Source organism: Phoenix dactylifera, chromosome 12 (genome assembly GCF_051530095.1).
Source record: "Phoenix dactylifera cultivar Ajwa chromosome 12, Ajwa_hap1_PhDact_Kaust_v1.1, whole genome shotgun sequence".
NCBI lineage: Eukaryota > Viridiplantae > Streptophyta > Magnoliopsida > Arecales > Arecaceae > Phoenix > Phoenix dactylifera.
Window position 1 is genome coordinate 19,726,086 of NC_143201.1, and position 22,592 is coordinate 19,748,677.

General features: G+C 37.8%; 1 protein-coding gene, 1 long non-coding RNA gene and 1 other non-coding gene across 7 annotated transcripts; 2 read left to right on the plus strand and 1 right to left on the minus strand.

The window, feature by feature from the left end:
* Positions 1 to 12,676: 12,676 nt before the first annotated feature.
* Positions 12,677 to 20,101, plus strand: LOC103700803 (sulfate transporter 1.2-like). Of its 5 annotated transcripts, none has more exons than XM_017841298.4 (14): positions 12,677 to 13,549; positions 15,223 to 15,615; positions 15,698 to 15,746; positions 15,844 to 16,051; positions 16,165 to 16,339; positions 16,437 to 16,502; positions 16,602 to 16,715; positions 16,848 to 16,964; positions 17,048 to 17,174; positions 17,260 to 17,546; positions 17,622 to 17,812; positions 19,264 to 19,349; positions 19,456 to 19,532; positions 19,641 to 20,101. In XM_017841298.4, the coding sequence occupies exons 2-14, from the start codon at positions 15,280 to 15,282 to the stop codon at positions 19,782 to 19,784; spliced, it is 1,977 nt and encodes a 658-aa protein (XP_017696787.3). In that variant the 5' UTR covers positions 12,677 to 13,549; positions 15,223 to 15,279; the 3' UTR covers positions 19,785 to 20,101. The 5 variants fall into 5 exon arrangements, with proteins under 5 accessions (XP_017696787.3, XP_008780888.3, XP_026657903.3 ...); XM_008782666.4 differs by having other exon boundaries at positions 12,677 to 12,988; XM_026802102.4 differs by having other exon boundaries at positions 13,050 to 13,171.
* On the minus strand, positions 17,859 to 19,760 carry LOC148700474 (uncharacterized). Its single transcript, XR_015972128.1, has 2 exons — positions 19,619 to 19,760; positions 17,859 to 19,511 (listed from the first exon to the last, which is right to left on the minus strand). It is a non-coding gene; the product is annotated as an uncharacterized LOC148700474 (long non-coding RNA).
* A 612-nt stretch (positions 20,102 to 20,713) lies between the features above and the next one.
* Positions 20,714 to 20,804, plus strand: TRNAY-GUA (transfer RNA tyrosine (anticodon GUA)). The gene is given in 2 exon segments: positions 20,714 to 20,750; positions 20,769 to 20,804. It is a non-coding gene; the product is annotated as a tRNA-Tyr (tRNA).
* Positions 20,805 to 22,592: the final 1,788 nt, after the last annotated feature.

Consider the following 22,592-nt stretch of genomic DNA (forward strand, 5'->3'; position numbering starts at 1 on the left):
AGAAAGCTTTCGTATCAAATTTTGTCCAAGAAACAAACAAAACACAATCCAATGATCCAGACACCAAGGCATAAAAAAATACGGATTCTTTGCATGGTTGAGAGAAACAAAAACAATACTGCACGCCAGCTCTCACGGCCGTTTTCAGCTGCCCGGGCATGGCTGTCCGAGCCTGATGTTTCCTTTGTCACCAGGCCCATGGAGGTCACACACACCAAGGACAAATTAATTATGTATTGGTTCATCAAGTACTTCGATGAGAAGTGTATCTTTACACGGCTCCAAGCTTTGTAACCAGGCTGGCGAGCGCGAGGGGACGGATGTATTCACGCGGGGTCAGTGGCGTTCACGGGTTGGTGGCTTTTCCTTGGATTTCCCTGCCACCACCACGTTGGAGCTAGTGAGAACATCAAATTGACAGTTTGCATGGAACAAAAAATTCTATGGTGAATGTCTTGAGAGAATATCATGTGAGATGCTTTCGTAGGAAGACTGACCATTCGCCTATATACTCTATTCTCTTTCTTGCCAAGCCTCTCTAATCCATCCTTTCTCTTATCAAACCGTCTTTCTCCTCCACGAGGCTTTTATTCTCTTCATCAAATTCTTTTCTCATCCTCCAAATCTCTTTTTTTTCTAAGATAAAAAAAACTTAGAACATGTATCAGAAAACCGACGAATATATATCACCTGGCGATGTATTGTATACTAATGAACACCATATTCTGGAAACCATGTATCAATTTATCTAGAGATGTGTATTAGGATGCTGGATGATTATATTGTATCAGAGACACATAGCTCATTACTGCTGGTTGGTCGGCCTGGCCAGTCAGTCTGGCCAGACGCTCTAATTGGCTGCTATGGTCATCTGTCTAGTTCAACATTTCAGTCGGCAGCTTAGGTTGGCAACTCGATCGACTGTTCAGGTTGATAGCTCAGTTAACTGTTTAGGTTGGCAGCAATCATAAGCCAACAAATCGATGCCACATCAAGTGTTATATTTCTAATTTAGTTAGGCAAAGATTTGGGTTTATATGTTGACCATGTTGGCACGTTTGCAAATATTTTAATATTTTCTGGACTTTTAGATAACCAATTATTGTAGCTCATGTCGGTATGAAGGGACATATTACTAGCTTTTGGCAAGATTACTACAACAGAAGCCATCCCATACTGTAAGAAAATGAAGTCCAAAGGGATCTTGTGCAAGATTGATCTACCCTGAAACTTCCTTACAAAACTATTAGACAAAAAAAGGCTTAGGTCCTAAATGCAAATGTTGGCTCATCATTACTGTAGTTAGCCAGCTCTTGGCTCATCATTAATCGAGAGCCAGGTAGATGGCTCTAACCCTCTAACCCTTTAACCCGTAATTGTTCGACCTGGTAGCCGACATGCTCGGTAGAATTCTCAACAAAGCTTCAACGAAAAATATCGTCTCAGGCATCGAGCCACTAGATATCATCAGGCAAGTCCAATGTTTCCAATGTGCAGACGACGCTCTTTATCTTTTGCGATGCCTCAAAGGACCAAATCAATGTGCTAAAATTCATCTTATGCTCGTTTGAACTCCTCTCGGGTCTCAAAATTAAGTTTCACATATCCCACTTGATCGATATTGGGATGGCCCTAGAAGAGGCTGAAGGATGTACAAAGATGCAAGGGTGCCCAGTGGCCCAACTGCCTATTAACTACTTAGGTATTCGACCATAGCATACACCCTTGAACGTGTCTAGTTGGAACTTTTTTTAGAAGAAATTAAGAAATAACTCGCAGGATGGAAGCCAAGAGTTCTTTCCTTAGCTGGGCGACTCATCCTTGTTATCTCTCTTTTAAACGCTATTCTGGTATACTGGATATCAATATTCCCTCTTCCGGCCTTGGTCATCCACAAAATCACCAGCATTTGCCGGAAGTTCCTTTGTGGGGATTGTGAACAATGCAGCAAAGTGGAATACCTCTCAAATTAGTCTCTTGTTTGGCGACCTAAGAATCTTGGAAGTTTAAGATGTTGGGTAGAGTATGCGCAGCGGAATAACAAATAAATAAAATATTTTTACTGACCTCCGCCCATGTTGTTCAAGCACGTAGTTGTCGCACCAGAAAAAGAGAGGAGACCTCACGAGAGAGAAGAGATCCGGATCTTGACTTGAGTGCCTTAGGTGATGGATCCACAGGCGCTAGGTTAGGGACCCGTATCGTTATCCATAAGGTTTATCTCTAATTGTTTCCATCCATTACAGAAACTACCAGATAAGATAAACTTTTAATAACCTCTTAATTTAATTGGATTTTAAATCACCAGTCAAACGAGGTTTATCTTGATGTAGGATAAACTTATCAAGTGGGCCACATCAGTCTCCTAAAATTAGGAGACGTGCTAACTTAAGAATCATTGACCTTGCCATCTTGAACCATGTCCTTATCCTAAAGTAGTGGTAGAGCTTCTTTGCACAACAAGTAATACCATGGCGGAAGCTGATTCAAAATAACCACAGACACCTTACACTCCCTCCATCCCTGTCAACGGTGCAATCAGCCTCATCCTTCTGGAAAAGGAATAATTAGGTTTGCCCAGACCTTTCAGCAGTTCACTTTCCCAAAAATTGCTCAACGGTAAACCATTATGTCTCAGCTTCCCCGACCTATTCACCTTCTCAACTAAACACTCAATCAGCATTGCCAAATTCCTCAACTGATCTAACTGATTGTCAAACTTCAGTATTCCAATAAGCATTAATTAGTGCCTCCTTGCTTCGCAACTGTCGTATATCATGCAGAGAGGACAATAGATATTGTAAAATGGAGTGCAACTTCCATGCATGTTTACAGTAAAAAGTTGTCATCACTTCCTTCTTCATAGAGGAAAGTCCCTCTAGAAATTCCGGAAAAAATGAAACTCTTTGGATGGCTCAGCTACAACAAGAAGAAACTAACGGCTGATAACCTGGCAAAAAGAAAAAAGTTCAAATAAACTCGTCATGCCAATTGCGCTTTAGCTGTGAAGACACTGTTGATCATCTCTTATCAAACACTGTATGAGCCTTATTCCTCTCCCAGTACCATAATCTCTCACAAACTTTCAAACAACATCTCTGCCATTTGGAATGAATGGAAAGCAAACAATCCCAACATAGAACGCAGCATGGCTAGCTGCAGACTCCTTTCTACTCATCCAGCCTCTGAAAACTTAAAAAAAAAAAACAAAAAGAAGAAAAGGAAAAACCTCCCTCTTGGACGAGAATAAAATGCATTAGAACTGAACTATTCTGAATTCGACCACACTGTCAGTTGGCATCGGGACATATCAACATCCATATAATGTATGGTGGTTATGGACCAAACCATGGCTTGTTCCTTGTTCTGCACCGCGTGCATGGTGCACCTCCAACGCACCAACCATGTATAGTGGTGGTCCATTCCAACTTCTTGTGAAGGGCAACGATCAGGGGGGAATCACTACTGTTTCTGTCGAGCAAGTGGGACGGTTCCCTTGCAACTTTCCTCCGCTATGCCACGACGTCCTTATAATGCTCCTCCACCCTCAAGTTTGTGGAACCACTTCTTTGTCCAATTATTTCCATGCACTGGTCCCTACGTTATAAAGACACAATTGAGCTCATTTTCTTGTCTAAGCATTTAAGATTGGAATCAGCTAGTTAGTGATTTCTATCCATCCATCCATATATATATATATATATATATATATATATATATAATATATATATATATATATATATATATATATAAAATATATATATATATATATATATATATATATATATATATATATATATATATATATATATATATATATATATATATGTGGATGGAAACGAGGGAACGCTTGGTTGGCAATGATTGAATGATGAATCCAAATTGGAAAGAGACTCTTGCATGGGTGGTTCACTGAGGAACCAATGGTACAAACATAGCTCATTTTCTTGGCTGCTATCACTTTGGCGGCAGATTTGACATGAAAGTGTTTTTTCTCCAAAAAAAAAAAAGAAAAAAGAAACGGCCAATTGGGCTATCAAGTTGGACTACATAACTCTCTTCAAGCTCATTGAAACATTGATTTTCTCTTAGGTAATTAGCATCATGGGGTTTTGTCTAATTCAGTAGCCCACCAAAAGTTTTGAGTGCTTGTCAGTCTGGTTGCTGTGCAACACTATGCTTTAAATCATGTATGCAACCGAAGCTTGAGACAATTGAGATCAACAGGGTTTCATAATGGGGGCAACGGTCCACCAAAATTTAAAATGGGGGTCGTGTTTCTTGATGAAAGGTGGTATTGAGTCGGGAGTACTTGAGCAGAAAAAATATGAAGCTTATAACGTGATTTAGAATATACTCGGGGCAATTGATGTGCTGTCTCAAAATGCTGCGTTTTCTTGTTTCTTTTCAATTGAAGTAGCAAACTGGATGATAACTGGGAAGAAAAAAAGCAGTAAAGTTACTAGGGGCAATGATGTGTATAGGTCGCAAAGTCAAAGATAGGTTGCTAGCTGCTAAATAAATCTGACCATGGGTTGGGTCTAAATTATATTTATTTTTAATCGGATTAAGTGTCGGGCTTATTTATTGTTTGATATTTCTGTGCCTAAGCCCGGCCTATGACCAGCTTTACTACTAAAGTATGTATGCTCGTCCAATATGTCAAAAAATAAAGGAAAAAGAAAAAATGGTATCACGATAGATGCATGGTTTATTGGTGTCAGCTAGGGTTTAGAGATGCTGGAAAGCTGGAGGATATTTAATTAGTATGCTTTGGCTCAAAATGCTGTGATTTTTTAGGTGAATCTAAGTATAAACTACCTGCCTCCCATGGATGGTGCATAAAATGATAAAACCCTGGTTGGAACTCATTCAATGCATTAATTAAATAACACAAAATAATAAATCAGTGAAGAGGCTCTCTCCCCTTCTCATCCCTTTTCTCCTTTTTTTTTTTTTAATTCATAAATAAAACATTGAGAAAATTTCTAAATTCTTCCGGACATTCATAAATAAAAAATTTTCAGGCCACTTCTATAGAAATAGTCAAACAGACTTTTAGTTTGGAACAATTTCTTCAGACGAGAGGAACAACAAGAAGAAAACAAAGTAAGGCAAATTGCTGTCCCTTTCTATGTTTTATTTTCCTCCACTCTTGGTTGAGAGGTCTTCTCATTAGCAACAACTGGGATTTTTTTATTCTTTTAGCTTATTATTTAATATTAACAATAATTTCTTCGCGCCATCTTTCAAATCATCTGGTCCAAGCGTCGACCTTTGTTCACCCCTTTTTTTTTTAATTTATAGAACTTTCATTTTGCTTTTAACATGATAGAAGTGGTCGAGAATCTGTCTATGGAGCATAAAAATAAAATTTGAAATAGTCATGAAGAAGAAACGAGCGACAACGTGATCAATAGCCTGTGCAAAGAATCATGCATGCGATGCTCAAAATCTAAAATGCTTAATATGTCAAGAAAGCAAGCGGAAGGCTGTTGAAAATAGGGGAAGCTTGAATGAAGAACTCCAGTTCTTTTCCATTAAAACTTTCTGTACATGATACGTCCTATTTATAACATTATATTGACAGAGTAACTGACTAACTAACATGATAACAAATTAACTAAAAACTGGTAGAGAAGTTAAAGTAGTTAGTCCCAGTTCTTGAAGTTCTTCATGAAGTAAAATATATCCAGAACACAGGGAGTGAAGCAGAGTTGCAGAGTTGATGAGTCGAGTGAGAGAATGATGTTCCTCAATAGTCCCCCTCAAGATGGAGTGTATAAATTGTGTATACCCATCTTGCATATGAGAGTATGAAAACGGTTTGTTCCGAGTGCTTTGGTCAATAAATCAGCAAGCTGTAAGTTTCCGGATATATGAAGGGTTCGAATGATGCCTAGTTGAAGCTTTTCTCTCACAATATGGCAATCAATCTCGATATGTTTTGTTCTCTCATGGAACACTGGATTGGCAGCAATATGCAACGCTGCCTGATTATCACAGAATACTAATGCCGGTTTGGTATGTTGTACATCAAAATCCTTGAGGAGATTGATTAACCATTGTAATTCACAGCATGTGGAGGCCATGGAACGGTATTCTGCTTCTGCAGAGGATCGGGAAATGGTTTGTTGCTTCTTTGATTTCCACGAAATGAGAGACTGCCCAAGAAATATACAGAAACCGGTGACTGATCGACGCGTATCTAAGCAAGATGCCCAATCTGCGTCGCAAAAGGCCTTTAAATGAAGCTCAGAGGCTGATGGAAAGAATAAACCTTGCCCTGGTGTAGCCTTCAAATATCTCAAGACTCGATATGCAGCATCCAAGTGCGGTTGTCGTGGTGTTCCAAGGAACTGACTCAAAACCTGCACAGAAAAGCTCAAATCGGGCCTTGTTATAGTGAGATATAACAGTCTTCCTACTAATCGCCTATAGACTGTGGGATCTTCAAGCAAAGTTCCTTCAAGATTGCTGAGTTTTAAATTTTGGATCATAGGACTTTTCACTGGTTTAGAACCAAGATAACCAACATCCTGTAGAATTTCCAAGGCATACTTTCGTTGACACACTGAGATTCCTTTAGAGCTTCTTGCTATCTCAAGGCCAAGAAAGAACTTCAAGGTTCCTAGATCCTTGAGTTTAAATTGTGCATCAAGATTTTTCTTGAGAGTATCTATATATAGAGTGTCATTCCCTGCAATGATTATATCATCAACATATACAAGAATTGCAGTGTAAGAACTTTCATCCTTTCGTGTGAATAGAGAATAATCTGCTTTTGACTGAACGAAGCCTTGGGAAATAATGAAAGAAGATAGCTTGGCGAACCACTGTCTTGAAGCTTGTTTCAGTCCATACAGAGATTTGTGTAGATGACATACCATCTTCTTCCCTTCCTCCCCTTGAAGTTCATATCCTGGAGGCAAATTCATGTATACCTCTTCGGTCAAGTCTCCATGCAAGAATGCATTATTTACATCAAGTTGAGATAAATCCCAATTTCTAATTGCAGCAATTGCTAATAATGTTTTGACCGTGACCATTTTAGCAACTGGGGAAAATGTGTCATGATAATCTAGACCGGCTTGTTGAGTGTAACCCTTTGCAACTAGTCTTGCTTTCTTCCTTTCTTCAGTTCCATCTGCCTTAAACTTTGTTTTGTAGACCCATTTGCAATCCACTGCTTTCTTCCCTTCAGCCAATGGAGTTATGGTCCAAGTGTGATTGTCATGAAGTGCTTGTAGCTCAGCTTCCATCGCATCACACCATGCAGGGGATTTAAAAGCTTCATTATGGTTTGTCGGATCAGTTGCAGAAGAAATGGACAGGCTGAAGGCTCGATGTGATGAAGAAAGTCTTTTGTAATCCAGAAAGGCTGAAATGTCATATGGCTGTCCTGACAGTGCATGGGAGTCTTGTTTACTGTGGTTTGCAGATGCCAAAGCACAATGATAATCTTTCAAATATAAAGGAGATTGCTTGACTCTAAGAGATCGTCTAAGTTGTTGGGCAGATGAAGGAAGAGGTGCTGTTTCTGAAATGAGGCCGGGATTGAGCCTAAAAGACCTCCTAAGATGATGATTTTGAGAAGAATCAATTGGCAGCTTTGATGTGAAGGGAGGTGAAGAAGGAGAAGTCAAATGGACTTGATTGTCTAGCGTGCCAGTGGGCGTGCCATGGGTCGTGCCGGTTGAAGTAATGAGTTCAGCATTGGGTGCAGAAAAAGTATTTTGTGGCTTAGTTCGATGTAACTGATCATAGGTGATGATAGATGGGGAAAATATTAAATCACAAGACTCAGAGGCAGAATCTAAGGCAGGAGTAATGTGATCAGAAGCATTATGTTGGAAAGGAAATGTAAATTCATGAAATACAACATCCCTTGAAACGAAAACCTTTTTGGTTTGAGTATCATAAAGTTTGTAACCTTTTATACCATGAGGATAACCAATGAAGACACATTGTGTGGCCCTTGGATCAAACTTAGACCTAAATCTTTTTATGGTTGAGGCATAACATAAACATCCAAACACTCTTAAGTGATCATAAGAGGGCTTTGAACCAAATAAGACTTCATAGGGTGATCGACCAGAGAGTTTTGGGGTCGGCAACCTATTGATGAGATACACTGCTGTTAGGATGCATTCTCCCCAGAAATTCAAAGGCAGGTTTGCTTGAAACCTTAATGCCCTTGCTACATTGAGAATATGTTGGTGTTTTCTCTCTACTACACCATTCTGTTGGGGGGTTTCTACACAGCTGAGTTGATGAATAATTCCCTTTGAATCATAAAAATCTTTCATATTGAATTCCCCACCATTGTCTGATCTAAGTACCTTTATCTTAGCTGAAAATTGAGTCTCAATTAATGTGTAAAAGGACTGAATAATGTCCTTAGTTTGGGACTTGAATTGCATGAGATAAACCCAAGTGCTTCTGCTATAGTCATCAACAATTGTGAGAAAATATCTTGAACCATCTAATGAAGCTGTGGAGAATGGACCCCATATATCACAGTGAACTAACTCAAAAGCTGAACTTGAGACATGAGTACTGTGAGGAAAACTCAACCTTCTTTGTTTGGCAATCGGACAAACTTCACAATGATTATTCAAACTAATATCCATTTCAGATACAGATTTGTTTAACAAACAAAGACGAGGGAAAGACAAATGGCCTAGTCTACGATGCCAAAGATCAAACTCATGAGCATTATCAGCTGATTTTGCAGAGGAACACAGTGAAGAAGACAATGGAGGATTTATAATACCGGCTGCAGCCTGTGTGTTGTTTACTTGAAGATGATATAAACCATCTTCAAGTCTCCCCATTCCAATCGTCCTCCAGTTCAACAGGTCCTGTATGACACAATATTTTGGCAGAAATATCAAGCAGCAATTATAGGAGTTTATGAGCTTGCTGGCAGAAATAAGGTTGAAGGAAAAATTTGGAACACAGAGAACATTTCTTAAGGTGAGCATCTCTGATATCTCTACTGTTCCCACATGTGTTGCAGCTGTTCGTTCACCAGTAGGAAGTCTGACAGTGGCATTTATTTTTCCCGTAATTGTCGATAGGTAAGAAACGGAACACACCATATGATCTGTGGCTCCGGTGTCTATAATCCAAGGAACATGGAATTGATTTTGAGCAATAGCAGTCACTGGGCAAATAGTATTACCTGAAAAACTTGGAATGGATGGTGTTTGGGTCATACTAGTTGCCGGTTGCAGATGTCCAACCTGATTCACCGAAGGCTCTGGCATTTCCTTTATGACAGAAATCATCCCATGAGGCTGTATTTGAGGCTGTAAAATCGAAAGAATCTTCTGGCACTGATCCGGAGTAATGGTTAGTTTAGAGTAATCGCATGGGATTTCTGGAGTTACAGAAGCTTGATTTGCTGCAGAGATTTTGCCTTTTGTGAAATTAAAACCAGGTGGAAATCCATGAAGTTTGTAGCATTTATCCTTTATATGACCAAGCTTTCCACAATGACTGCAGATAGGTCTATCCTTCCTACGAAGTTGACCCACAGTGTTTTGTTTTTGAGGATCCTTTTGATTGAAAGAAGAGTTGGCCGACCTGTCACTTGAGTGGCTAACAAATGCAACAGCTTCAGAATTTTGAATCATGGCAGCCTCACGTTGTCTTTCTTCTTGGAGTACAAGAGCAAATACCCTGTTAACTGGTGGCAGAGGATCCATTAAGAGAATTTGTCCACGAACATTTGAGTAAGATTCATCCAATCCCATCAAGAACTGGATAACTTGCTCTTCGGATTGATATTCATTTTGCTGTCTAGGTCTATAATTTGCCAATTCTTCCCAAAGACCCTTTAAGCGGGTGAAGTAGGAGATCACACTTCCATGGTTCTGTGAAAGAGAGGAGATTGTCTTCTGCAACTGATAAATTCTTGGTCCATTACTTTGATTAAACCTTTCTTTCAAGTCTAGCCATATTTCCCTGGCTGTCTCCATGTAGATTACGCTGATGCTCATCTCCTTTGGGATTGAATTTAAAATCCATGCAGAAACCACTATATTACACCTCCTCCAAGCCGCATGATGTGGGTGATTTTGTGGAGGTTGAGAGATGCTTCCATCGACGAATCCTTCTTTGTTCTTCACACTTAAAGCCATGATCATGGACCTACTCCAAGTTGAATAATTCTCCTCATTTAAGATCAAGGATATGAGTTGCAAACCTGTATTGTCACTGTAATGCAAATAGTACGGGCTTGCCGGATCCTCGATCACGCTCAAGGCTGGCGAAGGAGTTGAACCAGCATCACTGCGAGTAGAAGCAGCCATGGAGGAATGATCTCTATGGCTCTGATACCATGTCAAGAAAGCAAGCGGAAGGCTGTTGAAAACAGGGGAAGCTTGAATGAAGAACTCCAGTTCTTTTCCATTAAAACTTTCTGTACATGATACGTCCTATTTATAACATTATATTGACAGAGTAACTGACTAACTAACATGATAACAAATTAACTAAAAACTGGTAGAGAAGTTAAAGTAGTTAGTCCCAGTTCTTGAAGTTCTTCATGAAGTAAAATATATCCAGAACACAGGGAGTGAAGCAGAGTTGCAGAGTTGATGAGTCGAGTGAGAGAATGATGTTCCTCAATATAATATCCTGATGACATGTTAAAACTTAGTGACCTTTTCTCAAAAATGGTCAAATTGAAGGATATATTTAGATTGCTCCTTTAAGACATAGGTGGTATATATTATTCTAAATTTAAACAAATATGGCCAATCCCAAATATATTTTCCTTCCCACGAACCAACAAGTCCACTTTTTACCGAGTCTAGAGTTGGACGTCCTAAGTCTTTAAATATATTTGAATTCATGCATTCTTCTGAGCTAGGTTATTGGTTGATATGGTTTCTAAGTATGAGAATGGCAGTCCACCTCTATTATACCATTAATATATACCATTGCAAGTAGATACCATCATTATGTATAGCTACAAGTATCATAAAACTATATTATAATGGTTATAACAATTTCTATTTGTATTTTTCATTACTTCTTAAATTATTTAAAATAGTAACTTTAAAATTGCTGTCTAGACTGTGGAGTGTTCTTCCAAAAGAAAATGAAATATTAAGAATATTATCGTGAATTATTGAGTACCATAATGTTAACCTTAGAGGCATGCTTTTCAGGTTTATGCAGTTACAACAAAAGGCCGGAAATGCAATCAATATTTTGTCATTATGTATACTTTAATTTTATCAAGGCATCTTTGTTACATTACTACAAGCATATGAAATATTAATAAATATCTGGTAGCAATATTGCATGACATGTTTTTCAATGCCAACTCTTTGGCAATATTAGTATAGTAAACTCTTATAAGTACTATTTAGATACAAAATAATATGGTTAAGATTTCCGAGCATTTTTTAGCAATATCCGGGATTTGAACATATTTACTTGTCCTCATAAAAGTAAAGAAAATTTAAGAAAAGCATCTTCAAGAGACATATCATCTCAAGCAAATCTTTAAATATAGTGCATAGTGCAACTTTAAAGCCCTCGTCGACGGTTTGCGTTTTTAATCTTTTATAAATATTGGAACATATGGAGATATCCGATATATCATAAAGGGCATTCGGTATGGGATGAACATTTCAAGATCAAAGGTGATGCAGATGGAGATAATGAAATCAACATATTTGGTTGCACTACTATGATGTTATATGACACTAATCCTAAATCACTCCCACTCCTCAAATTATCATTCAACCTAGTAATGAGATACCTGTTCTTGTAGGAATCCAAGATCGCCACAAGGCAATGATCTTAGGCTGAAATTTTGAAGACAAAAATACCTTTTAGTCTAGCAAAAAAATTAGTATATCAATATACCGTTAATATATTATTATATTATATTGATATTATATTTATTATATTTATGATATATGTTATATTATATTATATTATTAAGCATATTATTATTTAATGATAATTTTAAATTATAGTAGAAATATATGAATTCTATTTGCCTCTAATCAAAATAAATATTAGTATTAAAAAGTAATATATTATAAGAATAAATAAAAATATTAATTCTAAAAAAAAATTTATAGAACTAATAAATATATTTTTATAAAATATATTAACAATTGATATATTAATAAATATATTAATATTTTATTATAATATATTTATATGATTAATAAATATATTTTATGGAGTATATCAGAGATGAATTTAGTGTTATATGGTCAATGATCTTCGATTTTCATAAAACACCAAATAAATTAGTTATAGGTTTCTATAAATCTTTAATCACCAAAATGTAATATATTAAACATGATGATTTTGGATCATGGGAGACAAAACTATCTCATAATAATAAAGATGACCAAAGGTCGCCTAAGACCCTTGTATGTCATCATGGCAAGATACGCCGCACCAAGTCCACACGAGATTTTTCCGCGGTTACAAACCAATGACCCCGACAATTGGATGGAATCTAATCCTTCGGCACAAAACGACCATAGCGCGGCCAAAAGTAACTCGAAAGATCTTGGTTGGAACACCCAACGGCAGATTTCTGACGGTCCACCAGATTCATTGAATCTGGACATGTTTTGACTTTTCTCCTTCCCAGCTTTACGCATATATTCCAAATCGTTCATGGCCATTGAGTGTGCCTTCATGGGCCCGGGAGACACAAAGAAAGAAAATCCTATCCTCTTGACCTAAACATATGACTCTTCCTTCCATCTTGATCTTTTTTAAAAGTTTTTTAAACGGGTATTCTCAAAATAATAATAATAATAATACTAAATGGGTTTTCTTAAGTCGTTTCCTCGCTCCAGAGGGAAATCTGAGGGAGAAACGAAGAGTTGGATGGTTAAAAAGGACTTGGAAAAGACTTGGTGGTGGGAGGCAGCCAAGTTGTTTGTCAGGCCATGGTCGAAGCTTCCTATGTGGTGCTTTTGCTTGGCTTTTACGAATGGTGTGCTTTTTCCCTTAAATCTCTTTTTAGATTCTTCCTCTGTTTCTCTTTTCTGATTCCCTATATATGTTATTTTAAAAAGGCACTGAAAGAGGATGAAAAGGTTTGGTTTTTGGACGGATTATTTGGATATTGCAATGATGCGATCCCTTCCATCCGTTCGGAAAAGGGGGATGATAATTGGTGCACGTCTGATTTTTCTTTTTCAAATTAATTTTTTTTTTTTTAATCCCCATGTTTCATCTTATTTGAATTTGGGTTTTTCATTAAAATTAATAAAGATAACCCATTTTTTTTCCTTTTATGCGAATTGATCTTTGTTTCCTTTCTCAAAGTAAAAGAGAGAGAGAGAGAGAGAGAGAGAGAGAGAGAATTGATCTTTGTTTCCTCTCTCAAAGTAAAAAAGAGAGAGAGAATTGATCTTTGTTTCTGTGATGCGTGTGCTGATTTTAGGTTTTCCTTTTTTGTGTGAAAGAATTGGGCAAAGGCCTCATCCAAATTTATCAAACAAGCTGAGAAGTGCAACAACAGTTAGCCAAGGCTAACTGGGGTATAAAATAGGTCATTTAATTTTTCAAGTATACCTTTTCCCTCTTGTGGAGTGTTCATTGATCTGTCATTGAAGCTCTTTGGCACATCTTCTTCTTTGATATTATGGGAGCAAGCATATTTTTCTTTTATAATCTCTATGTGTGCATCTGTAGGACAATCTTTATGTGTGCATAGTTGTTTTGATTAAGGTGACTAAGGGATAACTCCTTAGTCTCCTTTCCATCAAAAAAAATAGTTGTCTTTGATCACTGAAAACATTATATGTGCTTGGATTATGCAAGCAGGACTATTCAAATAGTGATAGTAAGTGTATAATGGATAGATTGGGAGGAACAGGTATTCATAAGTTTTATTTTGTAGTATTATCAACTGTTTTGCAATTCGACGAAGAGCAAATTATAAGAACCACGAATGGTGTCTTTCATGATGGCATTATGCGGTGAATGGAAAGATATATGCCCTCGCACTTTGTGAACACATCACAACCAGAGAAGCCTACTCTCAGGATTCCCTGCACACTTCTGATTACCCTGCCTACTTATGTCAGTGGAAATCGCATGCTTCGAATAAAAAAAAGGAAAAACGAGTGTTGAGTTTGCAAATTCTATACCAAATCCCAGCCAACATCCTACTTGAACTGTTGCTTGTGACATTTTTTTTTTCCCTTCTGAGGAAAATGGTTGTCTATTTCATTACCAGCCCCACTGCCCCAGAGATATGGTTGGTTTCGAAGTATGAAAAAGTGTCATGGTTGTGCCAAAGTCTAATGTTTGATTATTTCTTCTATTGCTTTCTGTATATTGAATGTGGCACATATGCAATCTAGGTTCATCAATGCTAGCCGTATCTCACTTGGCTTGGAAGTCTGACCTGGAACTTCAATAGTTTTCTGTATTAACATGGCAAGGAATCTTCTTGTTTTGATTAAAACATAGCTTTTAAATGGTTAATTATCTTTGAATGTGGTTTCCTTACGAGCTAGGTTCGCAATTGCCATTGTGGTTTCAGTTGGTTGAAAAGTTTGCCAGGGATATCAAATTAAATCCTATATAAAGAACATCTACTAGTTCTTACCATCGACAAAGGAGGCTCTGGTGTGGAGGGTAAATTGTGTAGGCTTCCTTTCACCCTAGCTCCAATTTGCTTGTTTGTACGTTTCCATCTACACAACTATCTATCTTAGAGAAGCTGAAAGCTAACCTAAAAATTTGATCTTCTCAAAAAAAGGCTCAAAATTTAACCTTTTCAATAACACATAATTTTTTTTGTCTCTGGTACTTGGCATGATTGACATATGTTTTGCTATTGTTATTTGACCTTTCTTACTTCTCAAACACAAAAATTTATCAAGTTGACAGTTCTGTTTTATTGGAATATCGTGTCTGAATGGCATTTTGCACTGCAGAATATGGCTGATTGTTTGTTATTTGACTTTTCTTACTTCTCAAACACAAAAATTTATCAAGTTGGTTGTTCTGTTTGATTGGAATATGGTGTCTGAATGGCATTTTGCATTGCAGAATACGACTGATTGTTTGTTTTTGCTGGTTTCACTCCATAGTATGTACTTAGTGGAATAGCAATAAATATATAAATAGACCGGATTATGACATGCTTTGAATAGTAGTATTTGTTTGTATGAAACCACTTCATTATAATCTTACCACTCTTTTGTTTGGCAGATGAAAACTTGACACCCTTGTTCAGCATTCTTGTGTCCCTCGACAAACAAGTTGGCGATGGGTCACTCTGTTCCTGACCGAGTTGAAAATGAGGAATTGGATGTGCCCAGCCTTCGTTCCTCACACGGACAGATGGAGAACCTACAATCTGTCCACAAGGTTGGATTCCCCCCTCAGAGGAATTTCTTTAGAGAGTTCAAGGATACCTTGAAGGAAACATTGTTTGCGGATGACCCTTTACGCCGTTACAAAGATCAACCCAGATCAAGGAAGCTCATACTAGGCCTGCAATTCCTTTTTCCAATCCTTGAGTGGGGAAGAGACTACAACTTTAGTAAGCTCAAAGGAGATCTTATTTCTGGACTGACGATTGCAAGTCTCTGCATCCCTCAAGTAACCATTTTCACGCATAATAATTTGATTTTTATGAGCAAGTTTGGTATATAATTTAACATGAGATTGGTCTTCTAACTAGGACATTGCATATGCAAAACTTGCAAACATGGACCCACAATATGGGCTCTGTAAGTATCATAATACTGCTACTTCTCCAAATGATAAACTTCTAGTTTGTTATGCAATAACTTTTGTGATGGGTTTCCTTCTTTCTGATTGTTGCAGACTGCAGTTTTGTTCCGCCACTAATTTATGCAGTAATGGGCAGTTCAAGGGATATTGCTATCGGACCAGTGGCAGTTGTATCCCTCTTGCTTGGAACTCTTATTCAGAATGAGGTTGATCCTGTGACAGAAAAGGCAGAATACATTCGGCTTGCATTCACAGCAACCTTTTTTGCTGGCATCACTCAAGCAGCACTGGGATTCCTGAGGTGAGTCTCAACATTAACAATCTTATTTTAGTGCCTACTATGTCTTCCTTTCATTTCATTGCAAATCTTTATATTTGCAAATCCAACTCATCTCACAAGACAACATTTTTCAGATTAGGCTTCCTCATTGAATTCCTGTCTCATGCTGCCATTGTTGGATTCATGGGTGGAGCAGCCATCACAATTGCGCTTCAACAGCTAAAAGGATTTCTTGGTATAAGAAACTTTACCAAGAATTCTGACATAATTTCTGTGATGAAGTCTGTGCGGAGCTCTGCTCACCATGGGGTAAAAAATCTGTTGGTCTCCTTTTTCCTCAGCTAAAGATTTAGTCATCGTTGTATGGTGGTACGGATAGTTCTTGATGAAATTTACCCTTTTGCAGTGGAACTGGCAGACGATACTGATAGGTTCGACCTTCCTGGCATTCCTCCTATTTGCGAAATACATTGTAAGAATCTATTTTCGTTTCATATGAATATCTTGAAAGATAATTAGATTACTTTGTAATGTTAGTTCTTCTAGGACTCATGTTGTTTAAGATCAACAGGGAAAGAAGAAGAAGAGCCTTTTCTGGGTTCCTGCAATTGCCCCATTGATCTCTGTCATTCTATCCACCTTGTTTGTGGACATAACCCATGCTGAAAACCACGGTGTTCAGATTGTAAGTTCTTGCCTCAATGATATCCATTCAAGTGAAGCAGAGTAGTTTTTTTTTTTTTTCTTTCTTTTCTTTTCTTTTAATCTTTCAATGGATTCTATGGCTGAAACTAACTGAAGTACTAATGCATGAAAGGTGAGACACATAGACAAAGGCATCAACCCATCGTCAGTTAATAAAATTCATTTTACCGGTTCATATGCTGCGAAAGGTTTCAGAATTGGACTGGTAGCTGCAATGGTAGCTTTGACGGTATGCCCATCATAAACCTCGATCGCCAGCTGTGAGAGAAATATGTTTGTCTTGCCTCAACTAAAATGCTGTGGCCTTATCAGGAAGCTGTAGCAATCGGCAGAACATTTGCTGCCATGAAAGAATACCAATTGGATGGAAACAAAGAAATGGTAGCACTAGGAACCATGAATGTCATCGGTTCAATGACTTCTTGCTATGTAGCAACAGGTAAACATACACTGAGTTGGCAAACATGAAAGTGATTTGTTAAAAGTAGCGCTTAAAAAAAAAAAATCTATCGTTTTATATGCAGGTTCCTTTTCACGATCAGCAGTCAATTACATGGCTGGCTGCCAAACAGCAGTCTCCAATATGATTATGTCAGCAGTAGTACTTCTTACCCTGGAACTAATCACACCTCTCTTCAAATACACCCCAAATGCCATCCTCGCATCTATCATCATATCAGCTGTGATTGGCCTAATTGACTATGAAGCTGCATATCTTATTTGGAAGGTTGATAAATTAGACTTTGTTGCCTGCATGGGAGCTTTCTTTGGTGTAGTCTTTGTATCAGTTGAGATTGGCCTTCTAGTTGCTGTAAGAATCTGGCTACCCTTTTAAATATTCACTGGATGGCTTTCCTATTGGAACTGATTTCCACCACCTAAATAGGTCTCGATATCGCTTGCTAAGATCCTTCTGCAAGTAACAAGGCCAAGGACAGCTTTACTTGGTAATCTTCCGAGCACTATGATATACAGGAACATCGAACAATACCCTGAGGCTACCAAAGTTCCAGGAGTATTGATTGTGAGAGTTGATTCTGCCATCTACTTCACCAACTCCAACTATGTCAAAGAGAGGTAATGACTCGCCGTACCCTCTCGATGAATTCGATCCTTTTGATTCTTTTTTTTTTTTTTAAATTCAGACTAATATTTACTCATTTTATCTCTATGGAGCATATATCCGTATTAAAAATGAGGTTAATATGCAGTTGTCTAGACTTTAGTTGGGCTTTAAGAACATGCCCAAAGGTTAACAAGTCCTAGCGGTTAGTTCGATCCTTGCAGCTCAACAACCCGAACCCCTCCCACCTTGCAGTTTGAGTAGCAGGGAAGGCCCGCAGCTCGACTGAAAGCTGCAGGTCGAGCCACAGGACTGAGGCCCAAAACCCAGTAGCTCTGCTTCATAGATAGCTGTATTCTGTAGATTGGTTTATACATCATTATACATGTAGAAACTCAGAGATAGTTGTATATTGTAGATTCATTTCTGTGTTATTATGCTTGTGCATACTTAAACAGGGCTATAGATCATCGCCAGTTATATTATTAAGAATGCTGCAACCAAGCCATATCATCCAATTCTTTATTCTAAAACTTTGATGATGAAAGCAAGCTCTAAAATAACTTAATATCTACATTTGGCTTTGTGGAGAAGTTTAGGAAGGCAGCTAAGAAAAATTGCGACTTTCTGCTGCTACTTCCACCTGATGTTTCAGTTATGTTCTTCCAAGATAGTGCTAGTATCTGGATTGAAAATGCTACCAATGGTTCATTTCATCCATACTGGGTTCACTGGCTCTGAAGCTATCCTTTACACAATTCCATGGATCATGCCATATTCATCTTTATCTATTCATCATTGTTCTCTTATACTTGGCCTTAATATTTCCACAGATTCACCATTTTATGGGTATAGCTTGAATTTTTGGTTCGGAAACTCAAAACTTGCAGAAGCATGCACAAGCTAATTCTGCAAAAAATAAGTAGAAAAACATAAATTGATCTAATCTACTGATTCTAGTGAACTCACCAAGGATTTTGAAAGTTTTAAGTGACTTTAAGTGCTTCACCTCTTTTTCCTACCCTTCTTTCAGATTGTGCTTGGAGGTGCATAGAACCTCAAACCTACTCATTCCTAATGATTAGATTATATGATGTGGTAGCTAATGGCCATTTATGAACAAATGAACAACAGTGTTCAGGCTGTCCAAGTCATACTCTACAGCTGCATCTTTGTGAAAAGTCACTGTTAGTATTTCTTCTGTTCCCTTGAACTTTAACAGTGACCATATCCTTGGATACTCTCGCTTTCTTAAAAATTTCTATAGTAATCAAAATCAGCTTTTTCTCATCTCTTGTAAACTACCTTCAGTTATATTTTAATTTTACCCTCCTTCCCTCTCCCACAAAAACCTAGGGTTATTTTCAAAAATTTCAACTAGACTGCATTAATCCACTAATGAACTAGAAGTATCTGCTATCACAGAACTGCAGAAAACTTATAACAAGTCCATGTTCTATTTCAGGATCCTAAGATGGCTGGGAGACGAAGAAGAGCAACTTAAAGCAAAACAACTACCGAGGATCGAATTCTTGATTGTTGAAATGTCACGTAAGAGATCTCACCTTGTTTCCATGTTCTCCTATACCGGTCTTCTAAATTGATCCAGACCTCATGCATGCGAGTCATTCACTACTCGATCCGATCCTCTCTGCAGCGGTGACTGACATCGACACCAGCGGCATCCATGCCTTCGAAGAGTTGCACAAGAGTCTTCAAAAGCGCAGCATTCAGGTTAGAACAAAACTCTCATACCATACTACTGTATCTCAAATAATGGCAGACAGTAGTAAAGGGATAAGATTGGAAGCATGGCTTACAAGTCGGTATGTTTTCCTTCAGCTTGTTCTTGCCAATCCTGGGCCTGTGGTGATCGACAAGCTCCGCTTGGCCGAGTTCACAGAGCTCATAGGCCATGACAAGATTTTCTTGACAGTTGGAGAGGCTGTGATGACTTGTGCTCAAATGGCAAGGGAAGATGCATGAGGGGAAGAAAAACCTAGTTAGATTTTCGATCAAACTACTAGGCTACGTAAGTGAAGGAGCAGCTCACTTGTAATGAGAAGAATGAAATAGCTCCCATGGAATGGTTGAGTGTGATAAGCTCTATAAACAGGGGATGGTGGGGAAAGCAGAGGGAGAAATAAAGGCGGTTGATGTCACTGTGAGCATTTCAAATTATTGAGTGGGGTAGAAAAGAAAACCTTTGTGGATCGCGCACCCACTAAAGCTATCAGCTGGTTTGGATTATGGCCATTGTGGATAAGATTGAAGATGAAAATCCAAATATGACCCTTATCCTCTCTGTCTCTCTGATTAGATGCACGTGATTTTAGTATCTTTATGTGAATTAAGAGATCTTCAAATCTAAGAAGCGAGGGTTTCTGACAAGGCAAAAATTGTTAGATACTTACCCTCGTCTTCATTTCTGTCATGCTTTCTCTCACCCCAGTTTTTTTTCTAAAAAAAAAAAAAAAATTACTTAAGAAAGTACTACTTCTCCATCTCATAGTTTTCTTCTTTAGAATTACAGGAATGATGCATGTAAAATATCAAGATCAACAATCCGTAATTACTCATTATGTATGCAGAGTCAAGTCGGCCCATCACCCAATAATTCCGAGCTTCTTCACTCTAACTAGATCACCATCTTTGCGGGCTTTTATAAATATTAGAACCTATCATTTTTCTTAAGGTAAATCCTTGTGCCATGAAAACCCTTTTCCATCTCTTTTTCTGGTCTCCTTTAATTGGTTATCTCATTCTCAAATTCTAAGCTAAACCCTGAACTAGTCATGCCCCTTCTCTCTCACAAAATTATAACTATAAAAATTTAAGGTTGGAGTAATGCTGATGAACATATTTAAAGGTTACATCGCCAATACTAAACGAATCTGTTACCATCCTCTCACAATCCGACCTTAGCTCAGTTGGCAGAGCGGAGGACTGTAGTTGGTTAAGATAACAGAAATCCTTAGGTCGCTGGTTCGAATCCGGCAGGTCGGATTTTCTTTATTTTTTTAAATATATTTTTTGCAGTTGACCTCAGTGCTAGAATAATTTCTAAGTAATTTTAAATATCATCCAGTTTCCCCAACTAAAATTTTTATGATTTCATTACTTTCTAAAGTCACTATATGACATGTTAGCAGCTATTAATGTTCATTGTAATGAAAAAAAAAAACTTCTGGTTCACAACTAATGTAAGCAACTGATGGATTGGTTTACAAAAAAAAAAAGAAAAAAAAAAAACTAATGGATTGTTCTGTTTGGGTGCTTCATTAACTAGAGTAATGTAAGCAGTCTAGTTTACCCTGCAAAGAAACTTAATAAACAGCATTCTCTGATTCTAGCAATATTTCATGGTGACGGAAAAATCCTATACACACTTGTTCTTTTCAGTTACCATATTCCAAACACCAATAAGCCATGACAGCAATCATGAAACACCTTGATGATACTTCGTTACCATCAGCTTGCCGTGTTTGCCAAGATGGAGTGCACAAGGAAGAGAAACTGATGGGTAGGTAATTGTCTTTCCCCACTAGTAGAGAGAGAGAGAATAGCAGGTAATAACTGTTAATCATAAATAATAACATGCTAAGATTTAGAATCACAACAATAGTGTATTCAAGTTTGAGAGATATATCTGCGGAAGACATATTGAATACGTTCTTCAATCACCTGGAACAATAGCGGCTGGATCTTTCCCTTCCTTGCTCCTCACAAAAGATAGAGAGAGGGATCTAGCCTTTATATAGGAATCATAAGGGAGCCTTCCCATTAAAGGCTCCAAATCCTAATTGGGTTTTTTAGCCTACATACCAAAATTATCACCATAAATAGGACTCAATTCTATACATCCAAGGTGCACTAAAGCCCATAAAATAAAATAATCACACATCATATTGGGCTTAACCATAGTATTATTATGAGCCATACATCTAATCCATTTTATAAAACAAAAATATGCAATCAATGGAAGCCCATATTTTGAAAATATTGTCTTTCTCCACCAATAGAGAGAGAGAGTGAGAGAGAGAGAGAATAGCAGGTAATAACATGCCCTCTTCAAATATGAATGCCTCCTACTTTACGGCTATAGAAATTGAAGGCTAGTTTTATAGCTTAATACAGTTAAGAAACGACATGCAGAGTTTCCAGACGTTCCGGGTTCCAATACTCTTCTAAAGGCTTTATTTTCTGGCACGCAATTGATCACCATCTCTTGTTGGGCCTCCAAAACAGCACCTCTTCCTCTGCTTCTACCTCTTCTACCTTCTCTTTATCACCTACTTTAGAACACCCAGCATACAACAAACTTGCCAATATTGTTTGCTTAGAATGATGCGTATATTTATGATAACAATTTTTTCTCAGGATTCGGTAGTATTTGCCCAATCTAAACATTTCTTGACAGATTTTCTTCAATGCTGTGTTCATTGGGCCTACCATTTTCAGGCCCATATAAAATCCGTCAACGGAGCTAATTGGTTGGATCTAATTGGTTCCACTGAGTTGGATCTAATTGGTCCTGACCAAATGCCAAACGATTAGGGTCATACCTCTAGATTCAGGGTCGAGTTTTTTTTTCTTTTGTGTGCGTGTCTGTTTGCTACGAAAAAAACACCTTATTTTTTTTTTTGGTAAAACGGGCATTTCATACATCACGGATTCGAATACACCCAATAGAATCAAAAAAATAAAAAGATTTCGAAGTGCTCCAGGCATCTTTCCCTCCTCAGTCTATAGAGTGTCTTTTAAGTGGCTCGCTACATATTCCGCCACCCAGTC